This window comes from Neocloeon triangulifer, unplaced genomic scaffold (assembly GCF_031216515.1).
Source record: "Neocloeon triangulifer isolate White Clay Creek 2 clone unplaced genomic scaffold, ASM3121651v1 ptg000022l, whole genome shotgun sequence".
Taxonomy (NCBI): Eukaryota; Metazoa; Arthropoda; class Insecta; order Ephemeroptera; family Baetidae; genus Neocloeon; species Neocloeon triangulifer.
In genome coordinates, this window is record NW_026775562.1 from 4,270,467 (window position 1) to 4,289,076 (window position 18,610).

The 18,610-nt window shown below is 32.4% G+C and overlaps 1 protein-coding gene across 2 annotated transcripts; it reads left to right on the forward strand.

The window, feature by feature from the left end:
* The first annotated feature begins 418 nt into the window (after window positions 1–418).
* On the forward strand, window positions 419–18,041 carry LOC132204461 (Y+L amino acid transporter 2). Of its 2 annotated transcripts, XM_059632974.1 has the most exons (12): window positions 419–626; window positions 1,884–2,222; window positions 11,559–11,684; window positions 13,433–13,526; window positions 14,920–15,088; window positions 15,357–15,460; window positions 15,512–15,608; window positions 15,663–15,737; window positions 15,796–15,955; window positions 16,139–16,231; window positions 16,423–16,477; window positions 17,066–18,041. In XM_059632974.1, the coding sequence occupies exons 1-12, from the start codon at window positions 458–460 to the stop codon at window positions 17,076–17,078; spliced, it is 1,494 nt and encodes a 497-aa protein (XP_059488957.1). In that variant the 5' UTR covers window positions 419–457; the 3' UTR covers window positions 17,079–18,041. The 2 variants fall into 2 exon arrangements, with proteins under 2 accessions (XP_059488957.1, XP_059488959.1); XM_059632976.1 differs by lacking the exon at window positions 16,423–16,477.
* Window positions 18,042–18,610: the final 569 nt, after the last annotated feature.

Here is an 18,610-nt window from a genome sequence, read left to right on the forward strand (position 1 = left end):
AACGAAAATATTTTCATTATATTTTAAAATTAAAATTGCAGTCAAAATGAAGTTTTCACTCTAATTTTGTACGTGCTTTTATCATTTAATAAATTTTATATAAATTTACTCAACTAACAACACCATTTCCTTAAAAAACATTTAAATATATTTTATTTTTGAAATGATTTTTTTATGGAATTTCTACCAAAGTGCGACTCGCTGGTGTAAAAGTTCCCCCAATTTCCTGCTGCTTATCGATTTTGTTTATCGAGCTGCCCTAGAAAGGCGAATTTTCGCGCCGAAATGTGCGTGCGGCAGCCCCTATTTTGTCGTCGGCAGCCCCTTTTGGCAGGGCGCACGCGGCGCGAGTGCGGGACCGAGAGCTGCGTCCGCTCCTCTCTCTCTCTCTCTCTCTTGCTCGCGGATCGATGCCCAGCCTCTGCCTCGGCCGCCTCAGTCACAGTTGCTCCGCTGCATGAGCATGTCGGCGGAGGTGTCCCGCAGGTCCGTGTCCAACAAAGGCGACGACGATGAGGCCGAAAAGCAGCCGGCGGCCGCCTCCGGGGGCGGCGAAATCAAACTCGAGGCCAAGATGACGCTGCTCAACGGCATCACCGTCATCGTCGGCAGCATCATCGGCTCAGGTTGGTCCTCGCAAATAATTTAGATCGGTTTTTCCGACCGCGTGCTCTGCGGAAAATTTGACTCAAAAGTTTCTATTTCATCAAATGTTTTAATTTCAATAAAAAGGAGAATTTACTAAATTTTTGCAAGTAAATTACTTTCTTAATTTTTGTTTTTTTATTTAAATTTGAAAAATTATGGTCATTATTTGATTTCTCAAAGATAAAGATAAGATTGAAATAAATTACGCACATAAAGTTATAATGAACCTTTTTTTTAAATTTTATTTTAAAAGCTTCATTTTTTTTTAATTTGATGTTTTTTTTTAACCAATTCTTAACCCTTTTCAGCAAGGTTGTTTTCCTCCAAAAATTTGTGTCTCAAAATCTTGCAAAAATTGGACAATTAAACTAATGAAAAGCATAAATTTTAGTTTTAACCTTCTCGTGGGAAAAAAATATTTAATTTTTAATTTTATATTAAAAAATTTTACATTTTAAAAACTGATTTCTTCCAATCAAACATTTACTTAGTTACATTGCAAAAATCATCCATTTTTAAAGGAGAATTCCGAAATTTTGGTCAAAAAATTGACATAATAACTTTCAAAAATTTTGCCAAAGCCTCTGAAGTTCAAATAAAGCCATTTCTTGACAGTCATTTTAATAATTGATTGGAAACGTTGCAAGCATCATAAATCAATAATTTTAGAATGAATAAAACAGATTTTTTGCATTATAAGAAAAAAGTTTGCAAGAGAATGATTTTTCAAATTACAAAATGTATTCAATTTGAGGTGAACCGATAACAATTTTTCTTTATTTCTATTAAAAAAAGTGTTATTCCACTGTTTAAAATCCGCTATAAACCTGCATTTGTTAAAAATTTTATATTTCAAGCGGTCAAAATTAATCAAACATACAATAATACTTTGTGTCATAATAGAGATTTCATTTATTTGAAGAAATATATATCTTTAATATTTGAGCTACAAAATTTCTTGTTTTAATGAGGTAATTTATTTGAACAGCAGCTTCAACTTTAAACTAATAAAGCAATTTTCTTACCAAATAAAGGTTGAATTTTCTCTTTTGATATGCAAATTTCATTAAAATTTATTAAATTTCACATCCACCTTTAATATTTTACCACTTTCTCTCAAGAAAAAAGTTTTTCCTCCATCATTTCAACATTGAAATTTGAAGTTTTATAATTATTGCAATTATTATTATGATTTTTTTTCTAATAAAAATTAAAAATAAATTGATTTTTGACAGGCATCTTCGTGTCGCCGACGGGCGTGCTCAAGTACACGGGCAGCGTGAACGCGTCCCTGCTGGTGTGGACGGCGTCCGGCATCTTCTCCATGTTCGGCGCGTATTGCTACGCCGAGCTGGGCTGCATGATCTCCAAGTCGGGCGCCGACTACGCGTACATCATGGAGACGTTCGGCCCGTTCCTCGCCTTCATCCGGCTGTGGATCGAGTGCATGATCGTCCGGCCGTGCTCGCAGGCCATCGTCGCGCTCACCTTCAGCGTCTACGTCCTCAAACCCTTCTTCCCCGAGTGCCAACCGCCCGACGAGTCCGTCAGGATGCTCGCCGTCTGCTGCATCTGTGAGTACAACAATAAAACTTCCTGTCAATAATTAATCAATAATTTTGTAATATGAAGAAGAAAAAACAAGATCGTTTACATATTTATTACTGTTAAATTGTAAAAAAATCCCTTAAAAAAGTTGAAATTTAAAACTTTAAATTGAATTATAATTGTTAAATATGAGATTTTTACAAAGTTTTCTGCAATTTTTATCTTAAATAATTTGAATTTAATCAATTTAAATATAAAAAAATGCTGGAGAATATTTACAATTATGAAAATGTTCTACAGGATTTTAGGGGAAAAAATCAGATGATCATTTTTATCAATTAAATATTAATTTAGTAACATTTGATATAGAAAAAATATCAAAAATTTGCCCTTAAAAAAATTAAAACAAAATAAATAAATGAATATTTGGTATGGAAATTGTAAAGTTTTAAAATATCAAATTATCTGTTATTATGAAATTTACAACAAATCACAATAATCAAAATAAATTTTTCCACCGTCATTTAAATTAGAGAATAAATCTTCGTAATGATCTTATTTACAATGTCGAGTTCGCCAATTTTTTTTTATTTCAATTTTTTTACAACTTTCAAGTGAAATTACGTGTGAACATATTTTATAAAGATCTAAATTTACTCGGCATTCTTGCATCTGTATCACAGTCAAGGGCGCCAACGGGTGAAAGGTTAGTGTCTCACTCGATCGCGGCATAGGTCAGACAAATAAGCCACCGCGTGGCGCACTCTCTCGTACTCACTCCCATTTCAATTCAGCTTTTTGTTTTTGTCAAATTCGTCTCGCGGCAGCCGGGCCGAACCAGATTGACCCACTGACCAATTTCAAATATTGTACTTGAGCACTTCGAGAGCTCGTTAACGCACATGACGCCGCCGTCAATGCAAATAATATTACCGAAAAACGACGGCGCCCTTCAATCTCTGACTCTTTTATTACTTTTTAATTTATCAAATAATTTGTTGGTCAGAAATTACTAGAGTGAAAATCTTGAAGTATTTGACGTGAAAAATTCAGAAATTTTGAAGAAAAAAATTAAAAAACAAAAAAAAAACATTTCTTTCAAATTTTGTCTCTTATTTATTTATTTTTTATTTATTTATTTGTAGATTTATTTATTCTGCATTCAAATTTCAAAATAAGAATAATCAGGAAAATTGTTTCGTTCTGAAATGCTCCTACTTGGACAAAAATATACAAAATTTTTTTAATTTAAACTGAAAATAAAATAAAAAATCACATCCCTTGAACAAATTAAATTCGCAAAATAAAGACCAAGAGTAGATTTTCGTTCAGAATTAAAAGTATTTTAAGATAATTAAAGATATTTACAATTTATCGTTTTTTTCTTTCTTTCAAAAAACCCCTAATTTTAAAGAAATTCTTCAAAATTTAGAATAAAATCTTATTTTAAGGCTATTAATTTCATCTTATTTCTTCACAAAGAAATTTCCAGGTGGAATTTATAAAATAAATTTTGCGCTAGACTTTTGACTAACATTATAATGATTGTTGGTTGCGGAGGTTTGTGTGCCGGCTTTGTTTTGTTTTGGACACAATGGTGCTCCGCCCCTGCTAATTTCCTGGAACTTTTCGCATCACAGATTTGAAAACCCACACGTGAGTCACTCCCAGTCGCGCCCGCTTTTTGATTTGCGAAAAATACGAGATTTTCATCATCACAAACTCGTTTTATTTCCCAGTTAAAAAAGCAAACATTGTATTAAATTTATAATTGTTTTTAGAGGTAAAAATTGTCGAGAGTTGAAAAGCGACATTTTTGACAGAAGTCGTGATAAAATGAATTATTTACTTTTACAAGCGCACGTGTGGCAAATTTTAATTACGTGGAGAGTGAGGAATTTTATTGTTAGTTAACAAATGGAAGCGTTTTGTGGACGTGACTGGATAATTAAAATATAAAAATTCTTTTAAAATCAAAAGTCTGAAGTGTAAGAAATGCGTACAATAGACAGACGGAAATATTGATTTGGAGCTTAAAATGCTGAGAAGGCTGCAGAATTAATATTTAAACTGCGCAGAAAAGACGAAAAGGACAAGCAAAGAACAAAAGAAAATTTCAATCTACGTGCAAAAGAAATTTAAACATTTTTCGCGCAATCACAATTGATCTCAGATGTTTTAACAAAGTCGTTTCTTTCTCATTTTCGATCAAAACAATTTTATCTTTTTCTATTGGAAAATTATTCAAATCATTCAAACAATTTGTACAAATGAAATTTTCATAGTCAAATTTTGATTTTCTACTCGCTTTGATTTATGACATTAAAACGATTAAAACAAAATACATTTTATTTTTCTTGAAACTCTGCGAATTCTAATTATAATTCACATAAAATTATTACGGAAATTAATTTTGAATCTATATATTTTTTCATCAAACCAAAACACTTTTAAAAATTGCTACTAAAATATACAAATTTTTAATTTTCTTCAGTATTTCTTCATTATTTCCTTTTTTGGCAAGAATCATTTGTTGGTCAAATAAAAATCTCTAAAGCTTTTTTTGCAACAGAAATTCCAAAGGGTTTGAGTTTCCCTCGTCCCATCCGTCGTGAGATAGAAACTCGATATTCAAATGCCGAGGAGGGAACAAAAAAAAACCACCTTTTGATAGATTCTAGGCAAACCAAGCACGTGGCCGTGGCGCAATCTCTGCATCTAGTAAAATTTTTATTTGTGCGTTAAAAGAAACAACAAGTTCGTGATCTATGGGATTTTTTGCAAATGGAAAACTTTTGGTATGCTAAAAAAAAAAATACACGCTGCACCGCCAAACTGGTTTTTCGCCAACCGTAACCGTCGCTGCAGTTTTGAAAGGACCTTTTTGTTTTGTGTGAACAGAGAATAAGGGGAAGGGACGTGCTTAGAAAAGTTTTAAATGTCTTCTCTCGCGAGTGGATTTGCATAAAAAAAAACGCACACGTGGTTCGTTTAAATATTTGCTAGATACTTATGGACGCTTAAAAATCTCTAAATTTCGTATGATAAAATCCATAAAATCTATAAAAATTTTTGTTGAAATTTCAACTCGGTTTGAATAAATTTGAAATAAACTTGTATCTTATTATTTCAAACTTTATTTAAATTTATAAAATTGAATAAAAGTAATATTTTAATTGTTATATTTTAATTTATTTTATAACAAATAAATTAAATTGCTTAAAATTACTAATTTTAAAATTTAAATATTTAAAACTTTAAATTTTACTTCACTGAAATTATCTCTTCATATTTATTTTCATATCAAATTTATAAATCAAATTGTTCAATTTTTTTTATTTCATTTCAATAATTCTGTTCAAAAAATTGCACAGTTTACTGAATTTTTTTTTATCTATTAAATCAGTTTACACTCTATTTTATTTAAACTCTCCAATTGTGAACAAACATATTTACAGAGCGTTAACCGCTTTGAACCACCTCCGGCTTGCGGTCAACAGAATTTTAAATATACGAACTTTGAAAAGAGACAACACTGAAAGATAAAATCAAGGAAATCCAGAGCGCACTTTGCTTCTCGGAAAGTTCGTGACACGATACATGCTGCACCGGAATAATGTAATGAAATTCGAATTTCCTTCGTCGACCGAGAACTGGACGGCGCTATTTTTACGTCAATAAAACTGGTTCCGTTGCTTTTTTCACCGAATCCGTCGGTACAAATTGAGCAAGGGTGGCGCCAAATTGGGTGATTTATTTGCAGAGAGACGATCAAACAGATGCAAATAAAAGCTGGACAAATAGAAACTGACGACAAAGCAAATAAATCCGACAAATCCTTGTTTATTTTATTAATATTACAGGAAAAGCAATAAAATTAGTATTTTTACTTAGTAAATTTCATCACCAATTATATTTATAATATGCAAATCAAGTTGCTATCGAGGTCTAAAAATATTCAATTTTTCAAAAGTTGATGGAGGCCGCAATTGCGAATATGATTTCCATGTAATTGCAGGTATGGATAATGATGTTGGTTTTATGCGTTTTTCAAACCCATCATTATCTCCGTCGTTAACTTCTCGCTGAGCTGGTTATCTCGATATAATCGATGTTTGCGGGCAGAGCCGTGACCGCTGCGGATCGAGTTTGAAAACTTCAGCACTTTTTGTTTTATATGAAAGACTCAAATATTGAAAGTTCCAAATTAGAAAATCGACTTCAGAAGAAAATTTAGCACAAAATTCAATCTTTTTGGTTAATTTTGACCCCTTTTTTTAATATTACCGGTTTTTCTGATAAAAATCAAAATTTTAAGGTTTCTGCTTGTCTTAATTGTTAGTTGCTTCTTAAGCAAATTAACAGTAAATTTTATTCCGTTTGTTAATTACACCTGCAAATTGCCTTTTAACAAACGTACCAATATAATATGCAAATTATCTCGGTACCGAAAATTAAACCGCCCGTCGAGAGCCGCGAGACACACGCGAGGTAAAAATGCAGCCCGAGCGTGAAGGTGCCAAAAGCAAAATTACACACGTCGCGGGACCTTCGAAAGTTCGCGGACCTTGATTTCTCGATTTTTATTCTGCATCTTTTTTTTTTTAGAAAACGTGACGTGCCCATTTTGGCGCTGACAGAAATATGCAGAAAAAAATTAAACGCGCCTGTCTGGAGAAAAGTGAATCCTAATGAGCGGCGGAGAATTGAAAGGAAGATTTTGTTTACGCGAATAAATCTTTCTGCTTGGGCGTTTTCCGACTTTGTGTTTGCACGATCGCTTGTAAACAGCCATAAAATAAATGGGCATTAAAATCGGGTTTAATAGTTTTTAACCGTGCGAGAGAGAGGAGCAGTCCTATTTTACACTTATATTGTTGGGGCAAAACAACTATTAAAAATGGCCATAGAGCTAGGTTGAGGGAGTTTTGTTAAAAGTGATGGATTTATAGTTTTACTGGTTAACAATTTTCTTATTTAAAGACACACCTCTATAAAAATAATAATAAATATTTCTGTACTTAAAAAGGCTTTTGGACAATTTTTTAAACTTAATTTTTCATATAATTATATTCTTTAAATTCAAATTTTTATTCTACTTTACTGTTTTTTTAAATAATAAATTTTAAATTTAGCAACTTAAAGATCCTCTCCGGTCAAGTGTATTGGTCTCTATTCTGAAAGATTGCTAAATTTCGAGTATATCTTGTGAAAACACTATTTGAAATTTGAAAATTCCAAACCTAAATCTCAATCAAAAGAAAACCTAAATACGAGAGATTCGCGCGAAAAACGTGTGAGAATTGAGCAGCCAATCAGATCCATCAGTTTTGTACAAAAACTACAGAATTCGGTCACATTGGCGCTGCGATCGCTGATTTTGCCAAGTTATCTGCGCCGTGGGGCACAAGTGGAAAAAACAGCGATCGCAGCGCTAATGTGACCAAATTCTGTAGTTTTTGTAACAAACTGATGGATCTGATTGGCTTCTCAATTCTCACACGTTTTTCGCGCGAATCACTCGAATTTAGGTTTTCTTTTGATCAAGACGCAACGGTTTGGAATTTTCAAATAGTGTTTTCACAAGATATACTCGAAATTTAGCAATCTTTCAGAATAGAGAGCAATACACTTGACCGGAGAGGATCTTTAAGAATAAGGATTTCATAAAACGCCCAATTTGAATTACTTAAAATGCTTTTGATATAGAAAACTACCAAATTTCCAAAAATATTATTCTATGAAATTTAAGCATCAATTGTTAAAAATTTATGTAAATTTGATTGTAAAATCAAATACTATCTTGCAAACCTTAATTTTTTTATGGATAAAATTTATTAACGCTCAACTTCCGGTCCAATTATGTAAGATATCGAATTTCTCCATCTCTTCCCACACTATGTGGCACTCACTGAGCGTGTGCCCACTTTAATCGGCAATTTGAACGTCTCGGCAGAGAGTTTATTTTGAGCGACAAAGGACCCGTGCAATTATGGGTCACTCCCTAAGCTACTCGTCATCTGATGCAATAGGAAAATGATTTTTTTTTAGAGGATGTGAAAGGGCGCCGAATTCGCTTTTGTTGATCGAGTTAGTGCTAATGAATGAAATGGGTGTGCACGCCGGGGTCACTTTTCACAGCGGCCAATTCATTTAATACATTTAATGGTCTCATCATCCATCTTCTCGACTCGACAGGACAAACAATAAACACTTTTTGACCTAATTAAAAATGAATCTTCTTAGTTTTGCTTGATTTTTAACTAGAAAGAGAAAAAATTTAATAAACTGAATTAAAAACAATTTAGTTTGATCTAAAGTTATTTAACAAATTGGACTCTGTTTTAATTTCACTAATTGGGTGATTGATTTAACCTTGGATGGAATGATACAAAAAAATTTAGCTATATTTGCTGTCTGCGATGTAAAGAAATATTTTGGGTTATTCGCTGTATGTAATTTTGATAAATTAATGGCAGGGTTTCGATGGAGCAAAAAAGGAAAAATATTCCCCATGCCATTGTTTTGAGTTTTCGTGAAGGAGAAGAGTTGCGTGCAGCTCAAGCTTGGTAATAATAACGTTCTAGGGCGGTTCAGGAAAATGGAAGGGGAACAACTCTATAATTATATATATTCATATTTTGCCATTTTTAAATTCTACTTTCATTAAAAGTCATGTCAGCTCTCAATATAAATAATTTGAGATGAATATTTAAAGTTTTTCCTTTTTTAAATTTAAAAATTACATTAAGTTTACTTGTACATACAACAATTAAAAATTTATTTCAATTTAAAAATTCAAAATGATAAATGAATAATTTAAAAATTTACATATTATTTAATTTCGTAAAATCTTAAAAAAAAGAACATATTTTCTCTCAAATTTTAAAATAATATGTATTAAATCATACTTATGTTTTAATATCATTGTTGTTTTTTTGTCCATATTGTTACATCGCATTGTTTACATGCAATTGAAGAAAAAAATTTTTTGAAAAGAAAGGAATTATTGGACAAAACGGCACCACCACTAGCAAGAATTTTGCTAAAACTATAATTAAATTAAAAATTTCCAATTAATTGTTGATTTTAAATTTCTAACTAACGCTCAAAGTTATTCAGGCTTAAAGGTTAGTGAATAATTGACGATTCATGCGGTGTGATTTTCGATAAACAAATCGCCTTTTTGACGTCCCCGATCCCCTGTATTATGTCAAAAGCGGCGCGCAGTTAAAAAATCGAATATAATGTGGTGACGTCACTGTCGTCGCCACCCCCGCATATCACTATGCAATTTGTGACGTCACGTGGCGGGCGAGGGTAGGAATCGATTGCCTACTCTCGAGACACCCCCGAACAACCCTCTGAATGGGAAGTTTATGGATCCATAAGCAGAGTGTAGTGCGTAATTTCCAGCCGAGCACGTGCGCAATACGAAGAGGTTTTCCCTCGTTGCATAAAGAAAGAAAAAGTATAGCGACTGGTGTAGATTTTATATTTTACCTTCCGGCGGATACGTCGAAGCGTGGAGAGAGAAATGAAAACTTTTATGGTCATTGAATTGATAATTCCAAATGGAAACCAGTAAAAATTTTCAGAATAAATTGTATCAATTGTATGAAAAAAATTAAGTTTATTTTCTCTTTTATTAAATTATTATTAATTGAAAAATGTAATCAATTCATTTCGAAATTAAAAAGCGTCTTTGACTTGTGACAAATTTTTGTTATAGTCCTTCTAGTTTTTCAACTAATATTTTGATGAAATTAATTTAGTTTCAAAAATTAAATAAAACCATATCAGGATAGAAAAAAAAACAAAAAAACATTAAATTGCTCCATCTTTATTAAAAAAATTATCAGATTTTTTTAGTCCCGCCGAAGATTGGATCTTACAATCGGATAATCTTTTGGTGCGTTTAATAATTATAAAAAAAATTCCTAAAAATGGAATTTTCCTATTTAATCAATAAATTTTTCAAAACAGATGAGTTTATATAAAAATATCTAATTATAATTAGCCGACATTAATAAGCCAGCTTTTAATACACCTCTCTATATCTGCGTAGCTAATAAAATGTATTGGGTTAAGTCAGCTGACACTGATCTGCTTCGCAGGAGATTGAAAAATACACACCTCTCTCATTAACGTACGTTTCAATGAATAATTATTACACATCAAACTTCAAACAGGTGTTGAATTACGTATTTTTCACTCGTAATTAGTTATTTAAAGAACGATAAATTATATAAGCAGCAATAAACATTCACTTTTCCGCATCTTTCATTGAATGTAAAGCATAAAATTTCAAATTTTTATATCAATTTTAATAAAGATTCTGGAAACTTATAAAATATAATCAATTTTGTTTACAGATCTTTGCTTAAAACTTATAAAGTTATGAGCAAAAATGTTTAAAAAAAAACGTTCTGATAATTTTGTAGTTAATAAATTTTGAAATATTTCAGTCAAAAATAAATTGCCAAAAAAAAAATTTGGGCATTAATATTAAGCAGAGATCTTTCAAAATTTTATATATTTTTTCTTACTTGAAATATTTTGATTCTCAAGAGTCTTTCTTGGCCAAAGTGTCAGGTCGGCGTATGTATGTGACCTGTCGATGGCTCGTCGCCGAGCTGATTGAATATAAAAGTCGCGGTTGTGGGGTCAGACGGGCAATTGTCGCTAATTGGTCACAAATCTCGGAAGGCGAATTATGGAATTTCGTGACGCGCTCTCGCAAAAAGCACACATATAATAAATGTACAATCAAACTGGTCTCTCGTCGATCTGCGCTCCTCGTGTCTCGAGGTCACCTTGGTTCGTTTTTATGGTGGGCTCGACTCTCGCGCCGCGGCTTTTAAAAATGTTTTTCCATACGAAAGCCGTGCAGAGATTATCAGAGTAGCCTGGCGTGTTCATTATTCGATTGGCGAGACGAGCCCCCAAAAGCAAGAGTAGCACTTTGTTGACTTCCAATAAGAGAGTTTTTGCTTCCACTAAAATTAGGCAGAAAATAATAATTCGATAAAATATAAAATCAATAAAAAATAATTTAAATTTAAGAGCTGCTCAAATAAAAAAGGAAAAGGGACAATAATTAACCAAATTTAACTAAAAAATTTTATAAATTATTCTTTCTAAAACAGTTTTCAAAGAGCAAAGATCAATTTTTGAAATATTTGGAACACAATATAATAAATTCAAAATTATTTTTTTATTAATTTTCTTGGTAATTTCATATTTTGCACATTTTTTACATAATTTAAAACAAATTTTTTATCTAATTCCACTGTTTTTGGTTTGCATCAATATATTAATGATCAATTCATCTTACCAATTTGGTTTGTTTTTGTTTACAGTGTTGCTGACATTCGTCAACTGCTACGAGGTCAAATGGGCCACCATGGTCCAGGATTACTTCACCTATGCCAAACTATTTGCCCTCTTCATTATCATCGGCACCGGCCTTTACCAACTCTACTTGGGTAAGCAGATTTTTCCTCCGTCAACAATATAAAGAAGGCTCTGCAAATATAAGCAGGAGAATTTCGCCTGCGTTGAAATTCAATTTAAAAAGTGTCAAAAGACTGTTTTGCGAGAAGCGAAGGAGCCGCCGGCTGATTCTCGCATTTCCAATTAAAGCTCCGGCTTCCCGGCGGGGTTTCTTCGCGAGGTCCATTTCCTTCTGTCTAGTCGCTCCGATTGCACTCAACACACACACAAACCACAAGTAATTAAATCTCTGACAAAAGAAGCGGCGAATTCGCGAAATTCTGATGCAACCGGCACATTATTTGCGTTTCCCCTTTCGATAATTATATAGAAAGCAATTGTTGAAAAAAAAGACTGACTGAGATTGTGTGTTACCTTTCAACAGGTGTAACACGCGAGTTAAATTTATTGACTCGCTCGAGCGGGTACATTGCAACCGGAGCACGTTATACATAAAATATATACTTAGCGTGCACTTGAACGAAAGTGAGAGGAAATTACTTTTGACAGGAGACTGCCCTCTAAGCCTAATAAATTATCCCCAGACTTTTATTACATCAATTAGATATAAATCGATATAAAACTATTTAAATCCGAAGTTAATTAAAGAAAAATTTCAAATTCTTCAAAAACATTTTTATCAATTTTTTGTGAAATATTCTAAACAGACTTTAAATATAAATCATGGTGAAATAAGAACTGAAGAGTTGCTTTGAAGTTTTGAAATTTGAAATATAAAACACAAATTGTGTAAGAAGCCGAGCTTTTTTCTCATCTTTCATTAAAATACTCAAGACAAATTGATCACAGAATTCTTTGCTAATAAATTTTTGATAGAAATAAATTGAAACAGAACTAAACCTTTGATAATGACAAATAAATTAAAAGTCAACAGCTTTTGAAATTGAATGATAACATACTTGAGAAGGATTTTATGAAAAATTGAAACCGGGTGAAATTCGTGAAATTTCGTATGAAGCTATTGACTTAATCAGTTTCTCAATTAATTTCTGCGTTTTTGTTTATTAAATTATTCAAATTTTATTTTCAATTTTTTATAAATTCCTCCCATACTTAAGTTTGAACTTTTGAACACGACAAAAGTACCAGCAGATCGCAGGTCGCTTTTTGTGGTCAGATGTCCTCTATTTTTTCATTTTTTTTCTTTGCACCGAAATTCCACCCGGTTTCAGCTTTTTAAATTTTTAAATAAAAATTTTTTAATTATCAAAATGATTGGTGATTTTGTGATTAATAAAATTACAGCATAATTATTGCCAATCTCTCTTTAATTTAAATTAATACAAATTTCAATTCTATATTTTTATATTCTAAGTTAGGCTGTAATTTGAACCTTCTTTCTGGTTGCACGACCTTCAATGTTGATGTGACGTGTATAATATGCTTTTAGCGCACGATTTTCTTCTTTTTTTCTTTCACCTGTGAGTATAAATCGAAGTTGACGCTCGAGTAGGCTTTTTCACCGTCGACTGGCCACTCACGTACTCTTTTGTCAGGAAAAAGACCATTATTTCCTTATTTTTTTATTCTTGCCAGCCGGAAAAAATCATTTGCACTCGAGCAAATCACCGCGACGTCCTGAAGGGGAAAAACAGGGTTGCTCTCGCAATTATTCTGCCTTGATCGAATTCCCACTTCCTTTTAGCCACAAGGAAAAAAATCGTGGAAACTCCCAAAGGTTTTTTGTTTCTGATTGATTTGTTTTCCTTGTTTGTTGCAGGACACACGGAGCACTTCACCTTTGAGAATACGAAAACGGACGTGACGGAAATAGCCTTATCATTTTATTCCGGTCTTTTTGCATACAACGGATGGTGAGTTTTTTCAACTTCCTAAATGTTTTCACAAGATTTAGTTTCAAGAAAAATAAAAGGTTTATCAATTAAGAAAGTGTGCCAATTAAAATAAATTTAATTAATTTATCTCACCAAATATTAAATTTTTTAATATTTTTTATTAAAAAACATTCATTAATGAATTTTTATTATTTTAATAAAAAAAGGTAGAGATTATTTAAAAAAAATATTTGCATAAGAAATAATATTTTATTGCAGAATTATTTCAGTTGCGAATAATTTATTTCCATATAAAGAGTGAGAAAAAATCTTGTGCCTTGCTTAAATTCTCGTCCAAAAGACCGGTGAGCACGACAAAGCGACTTGTCCGTAAATTACCGTCTTGATTATTGCAAAACGAGCCCACTGTGTGGGTAATGATCGCATGGACCGCCAGATTTGCATTCTCATGAGCGCAGTCAGTGATGCGATTCGTCGCTCACGCAGTCATTGCCAAGGTCTCTTTCGTGAGCACATTATGAGACGAAACAGGATAATCAGAAGTTAAAGGGCGAAATCTTCATTTAAATTTTAAATTCTTGCTCAACTTGTTCCAACTTGAAATGTTGAAATTGAGAATTTTAAAATCTCTAAAGACGCGGCTTCTGTTAAAAAAAAAGGAATTTTGAAAGCGCAATTTTTAGTTGGAAAACTGTATGGAAAATCATAAAGCGTTAAATTCTATTAGAGTAAAATAAAATTAAGGACTTTTTATTGAAGTTCTTTTCAAAAATTTGATAATCACAAAAAACTTTCATTCCAAAGTAAATTTTTTTCATGTGAAAATAAAAAATAATTAATTGATGAAATATTAAAAAAGAAGTTGTATTTAGTCTGATATATTTTTAATCAGATTGACTGAAGTTCAAATGAAAATAAAAATACTTTAATGCAATAAAGTAATTCTTTTTAAATTAAAATGATAATTTAATACTTTTGTTTCAATTTTTCTTTTCATTTTTTTATTTTGTCGGAGACTAAAATGATCGAGGCAAAAACGTAAATAAAGTCTAAATCAAGGTCGGAGTTGTTTTAGAGGAAGTTGTCATGATAACGAAAACCAATGCAAGGAAAAATAAGGATTATTTCAAAATTTTAAGAATTTCAAAATAAAATACGTCCTGCTCATTTCGTTTTATTATCTTTGATGTATTTTTTGCACAACAAAAGGATTTAAATTGCTTGGCACAGATTTTCTTCAATAACATCCTCCAACCAGTTAAGCCCCATTTAATGAGACCTCCAGAGAGGTCATTACACTGCTGTATTTTTTTTTCGTTATTGATAAGACGACTTATTTAGAGCCCTTTTTTTTGTTAATTAATAGATTTTTTCTGCCGAACTAATTGTAAATCTAATTTTCCACCGACAGGAACTACCTAAATTTCATCATTGAAGAGCTGAAAGACCCCGTTCGTAATCTCCCGAAAGCCATTGCCATTTCCTGTACTCTGGTCACTGTTGTCTATGTCCTGGCTAATGTTGCTTTCTTCACCACTCTATCACCGGTGGAAATCCTCGGTTCCGAAGCTGTGGCTGTGGTAAGCCTAAATATTTCCAACCAACAACTCATTATCATTCAATATAAATGTTAATAAGAACAAAATAGTTTTTAATCTGAACCTAGATAAATTTAAATAATCAACCCCGTATGGTTTTTTTAATAATGAAATTAGGAATAAAATTTATAAAAAAAACCTCTAAAATCTTTATTTGTATTTAATTGATTTAAATTTTCACCAAATTCTTTTGTTTCCCCAAATCAACAAATTTTGGATTTTTTTATATTAATTAAATATTTTTTTTTAGACTTTTGCCAATCGTCTCTACGGATACATGGCGTGGATCATTCCCGTTTTTGTGGCCATGTCTACATTTGGTGCCGTCAATGGAGTTCTCCTCACCTCCTCCCGGTAATTAATTCAACCATTTTTAAATCAAAATAATTAATTTAAAATTTTTAGACTCTTTTATGCTGGTGCGAGCGAAGGACAAATGCCCGAAATCCTGACCATGATTCAAATCAACAGACTCACCCCAGCTCCTGCTGTCCTCACAGTCGTAAGTTTAAAAAAAAAATATAAAATTTTTTTAAACTAATAAATTTAAAAAAAGGCACTCCTGTCACTGTTGTATCTCTGCGTGTCAGACATCTTTGCCTTGATCAACTACGTCGGATTCGCCACCTGGGTAAGTTTTTTTAAAATATCAATAAAATTTGAGTAAATTTGTGTTTTTATTCCCGAAGTTGAGCATAGGAGTCGCTGTGCTGTGCCTGCCAGTTCTTCGCTACACCCAACCGAACCTGCCTCGACCCCTGAAAGTGAACCTTTTCTTCCCTTTCTTCTACATCATCTGCAGCATTTTCGTTACTGTTGTGCCCATGATTGCTAGTCCAGTAGAAACAGGTAAATTTTTTATCTAGCAAAATAAAGATATTAATCATTTCTAGCTAAAATTAATTTAGCAAAAGTTAAAAAGAATATCTCATTTTTTTCCAAATTAAATTGATAAAAAAAATTACAATTAAGTAAATGAACCATTGTAAATTTATTAATATTTTAATCAAACTTTTGAATTTATTTTCTCAGGTTACGGCTGTCTCATGATTTTGACCAGCGTGCCTGTTTACCTGGTGTTTATAGCGTGGAAGAGCAAGCCCAAATTTGTGAGAAACCTTTTCGGTAAGTGTCGGAAACGCTATTTTAATCTCGCTAATGGTTTTGCATGGAGTTCAAGCAGCTTTTCAAAACAATTTTTTCCCACTGTGTTCAAAATCCAAAACGATTAATTTAAATCTTACAATTTTCTGGACTTTCCCCCAATAATTTTAAGTTTGCACCCTCGTTGGCAGTGGCTTATGGTTTTATTTCAGATGGAGCTACCAAGTGGTTGCAAAAGCTAATGATGGTTGTGCGTCCGACGACAAGGTCAATAAACATATAGGTTTAAGGGCATGCTCTTTGCACTACTTTTCTCATTTACGCGCAATGCATGATTATCTTGTAAAACCAAAACGCTTTCACGCAGCACCCTACTTTGCTTTCGGCTCTGACCTTAACATCGTTCTCCACTTTTCAGATATCCGTAAAAAAATAAATCACTTTGTAACTTTTTGCATTTTCTTTAGAGGTCTCATCAGACACAAGTTTTCTTAAAAATTTCAAGCTAGCCTTAAAGTTTTTTTTTCATCAATTAATTAATGCAGATTAAAAAAAGCATTTTATAAATGTTTCCAATATAAAGATGGTTTGATTTTTTTTATTAAATCAATGCTATCCCTTGATTTCTCTAGGGAAATGACCTCTAAAAATGATAATTTAAACAGAATATAAAATTTGTCATCAAAATAACTTGCTGATGAGGCGCTTTTAATCAAATAAAAGCACTTTTAGCATAATATAGGCAACCTGCGCGGCACAGAAATTGCGCTGGTTGCCTACTTTGGTCACTTTCAATTTGCACTAATCAAATCATTTTCTCTCTTTGTCGTGCTAATAAATTGTTCAAAATTGCAGCAGCAGCAACTAGGGTGCTCCAAAAGGTGTTGTTCGTGGTGGGCCCTGACAGGAAGGCCCAGGTGTAAGCAAAGGAGGAATTAAAAACGAGAGCGGCCCACCAAAATTATACTGCCATTACTCATCACCTGTATATCATCACACATTCCGCAGCGAGTTGCATCCAAATCGAATCACAATTCGTCAAATCAGCTAGAATTTATAGAGGAGGAATTAATTAATAATCCTCTCTCAGGGATTCGGCCCTGGAAAAATGCTGATATAATTGTTTGCGCTGCTTGTTCGAATGTCTGCAATGAAGGTATTTTTATATTTTAGCTGGACTAAAATTATGTTGCAAATTTAGTGATTTCTATAGACGCATTCCATATTTTCAATTTGATGAATATATATTTTTTAGATTTGAAAATTATCAGCTGATGCTCACTATCTTTTTTCTCTCAGAAAGACAATAACATTCAGCTGCATAGTTTTTTTTTTTTTTATTATTATTTGCGAGCATTTCGGAACAAACGAATGCATTCCGTTGGTCGCGGGGACCACCGATCACACATTTTACTCTCGGACAGGTGCATTATCCATTAATCGTGTTGTCACGCAAATGTGATAATTATATCCAGCAACAAAATAATAATAGTAAGTGGACAAGACACGTAATCAATCGTTGTTGTTCTCGCGTTTAAGTAAGGAAAAAAAGCAGTGTGAATATTTTATTCTGGGGCGCCGCTTTATCCGAACAAACTCAATATTATCATATACAGGAAAATGAGATGGTCGGAAGTTGCCGAAGTATGAATCGTGGACTCACGACAATAAAAGCAATGCTAGATTGTAAATAGTTTCGGATAAAGTGGACCCAGAATTTAGAATAAAGAAAGACATAAAAATGAGCTACAGCTTGGAATTTATATTTTGAAAAATAAAATACAAAATAAGTGTTCTTCTTTTAATTTTCCTTTTAAATTTTTGTTAATCTCTACAAAAGAAATTTATTTATTAATTGCACACAGAAAATCGTCTTCCTTACATATTTACATGTATATCTGCACAAACGCTTTTCTCCAAAAAGATATTTTTCCCTGATTTTTAACTTCTCTTGTATTTGCCATTAAATACTCAGAAGATGCCCAGGCGGCTGAGAATAAAATGAATCGGGGGATTGTTGATGGAAACTATGTACTCATTCCATATCGTTGAATGTTAGTAAAGGAAATGCTACTGGAAGGCAAATAAAAAAATATGCTGTTGTAAATTGTTACAAGAAAGGAAAATCTAAATGTCAAATGTATTAAAATTGATCAATGTTGGCAAATTAAAACAAATTAAAAGCAAAAACTGTAAGGATTAAGACTCTTTGACAGAGTTGGCACATTTGAATGAAATATTTTGAAATACATTTTGTTTTATTTGCAGCTTAAATGCACAAAAGCTGCAGAGATGAAGTTTGTTGACAATAACTGATTTTTTTCAGTGTTTTCAGCCTGTTGCTTCTGTTTTATGATTGAAATCAATGTGAAGTAAGAATAAAATATTAATTTGAAAAAA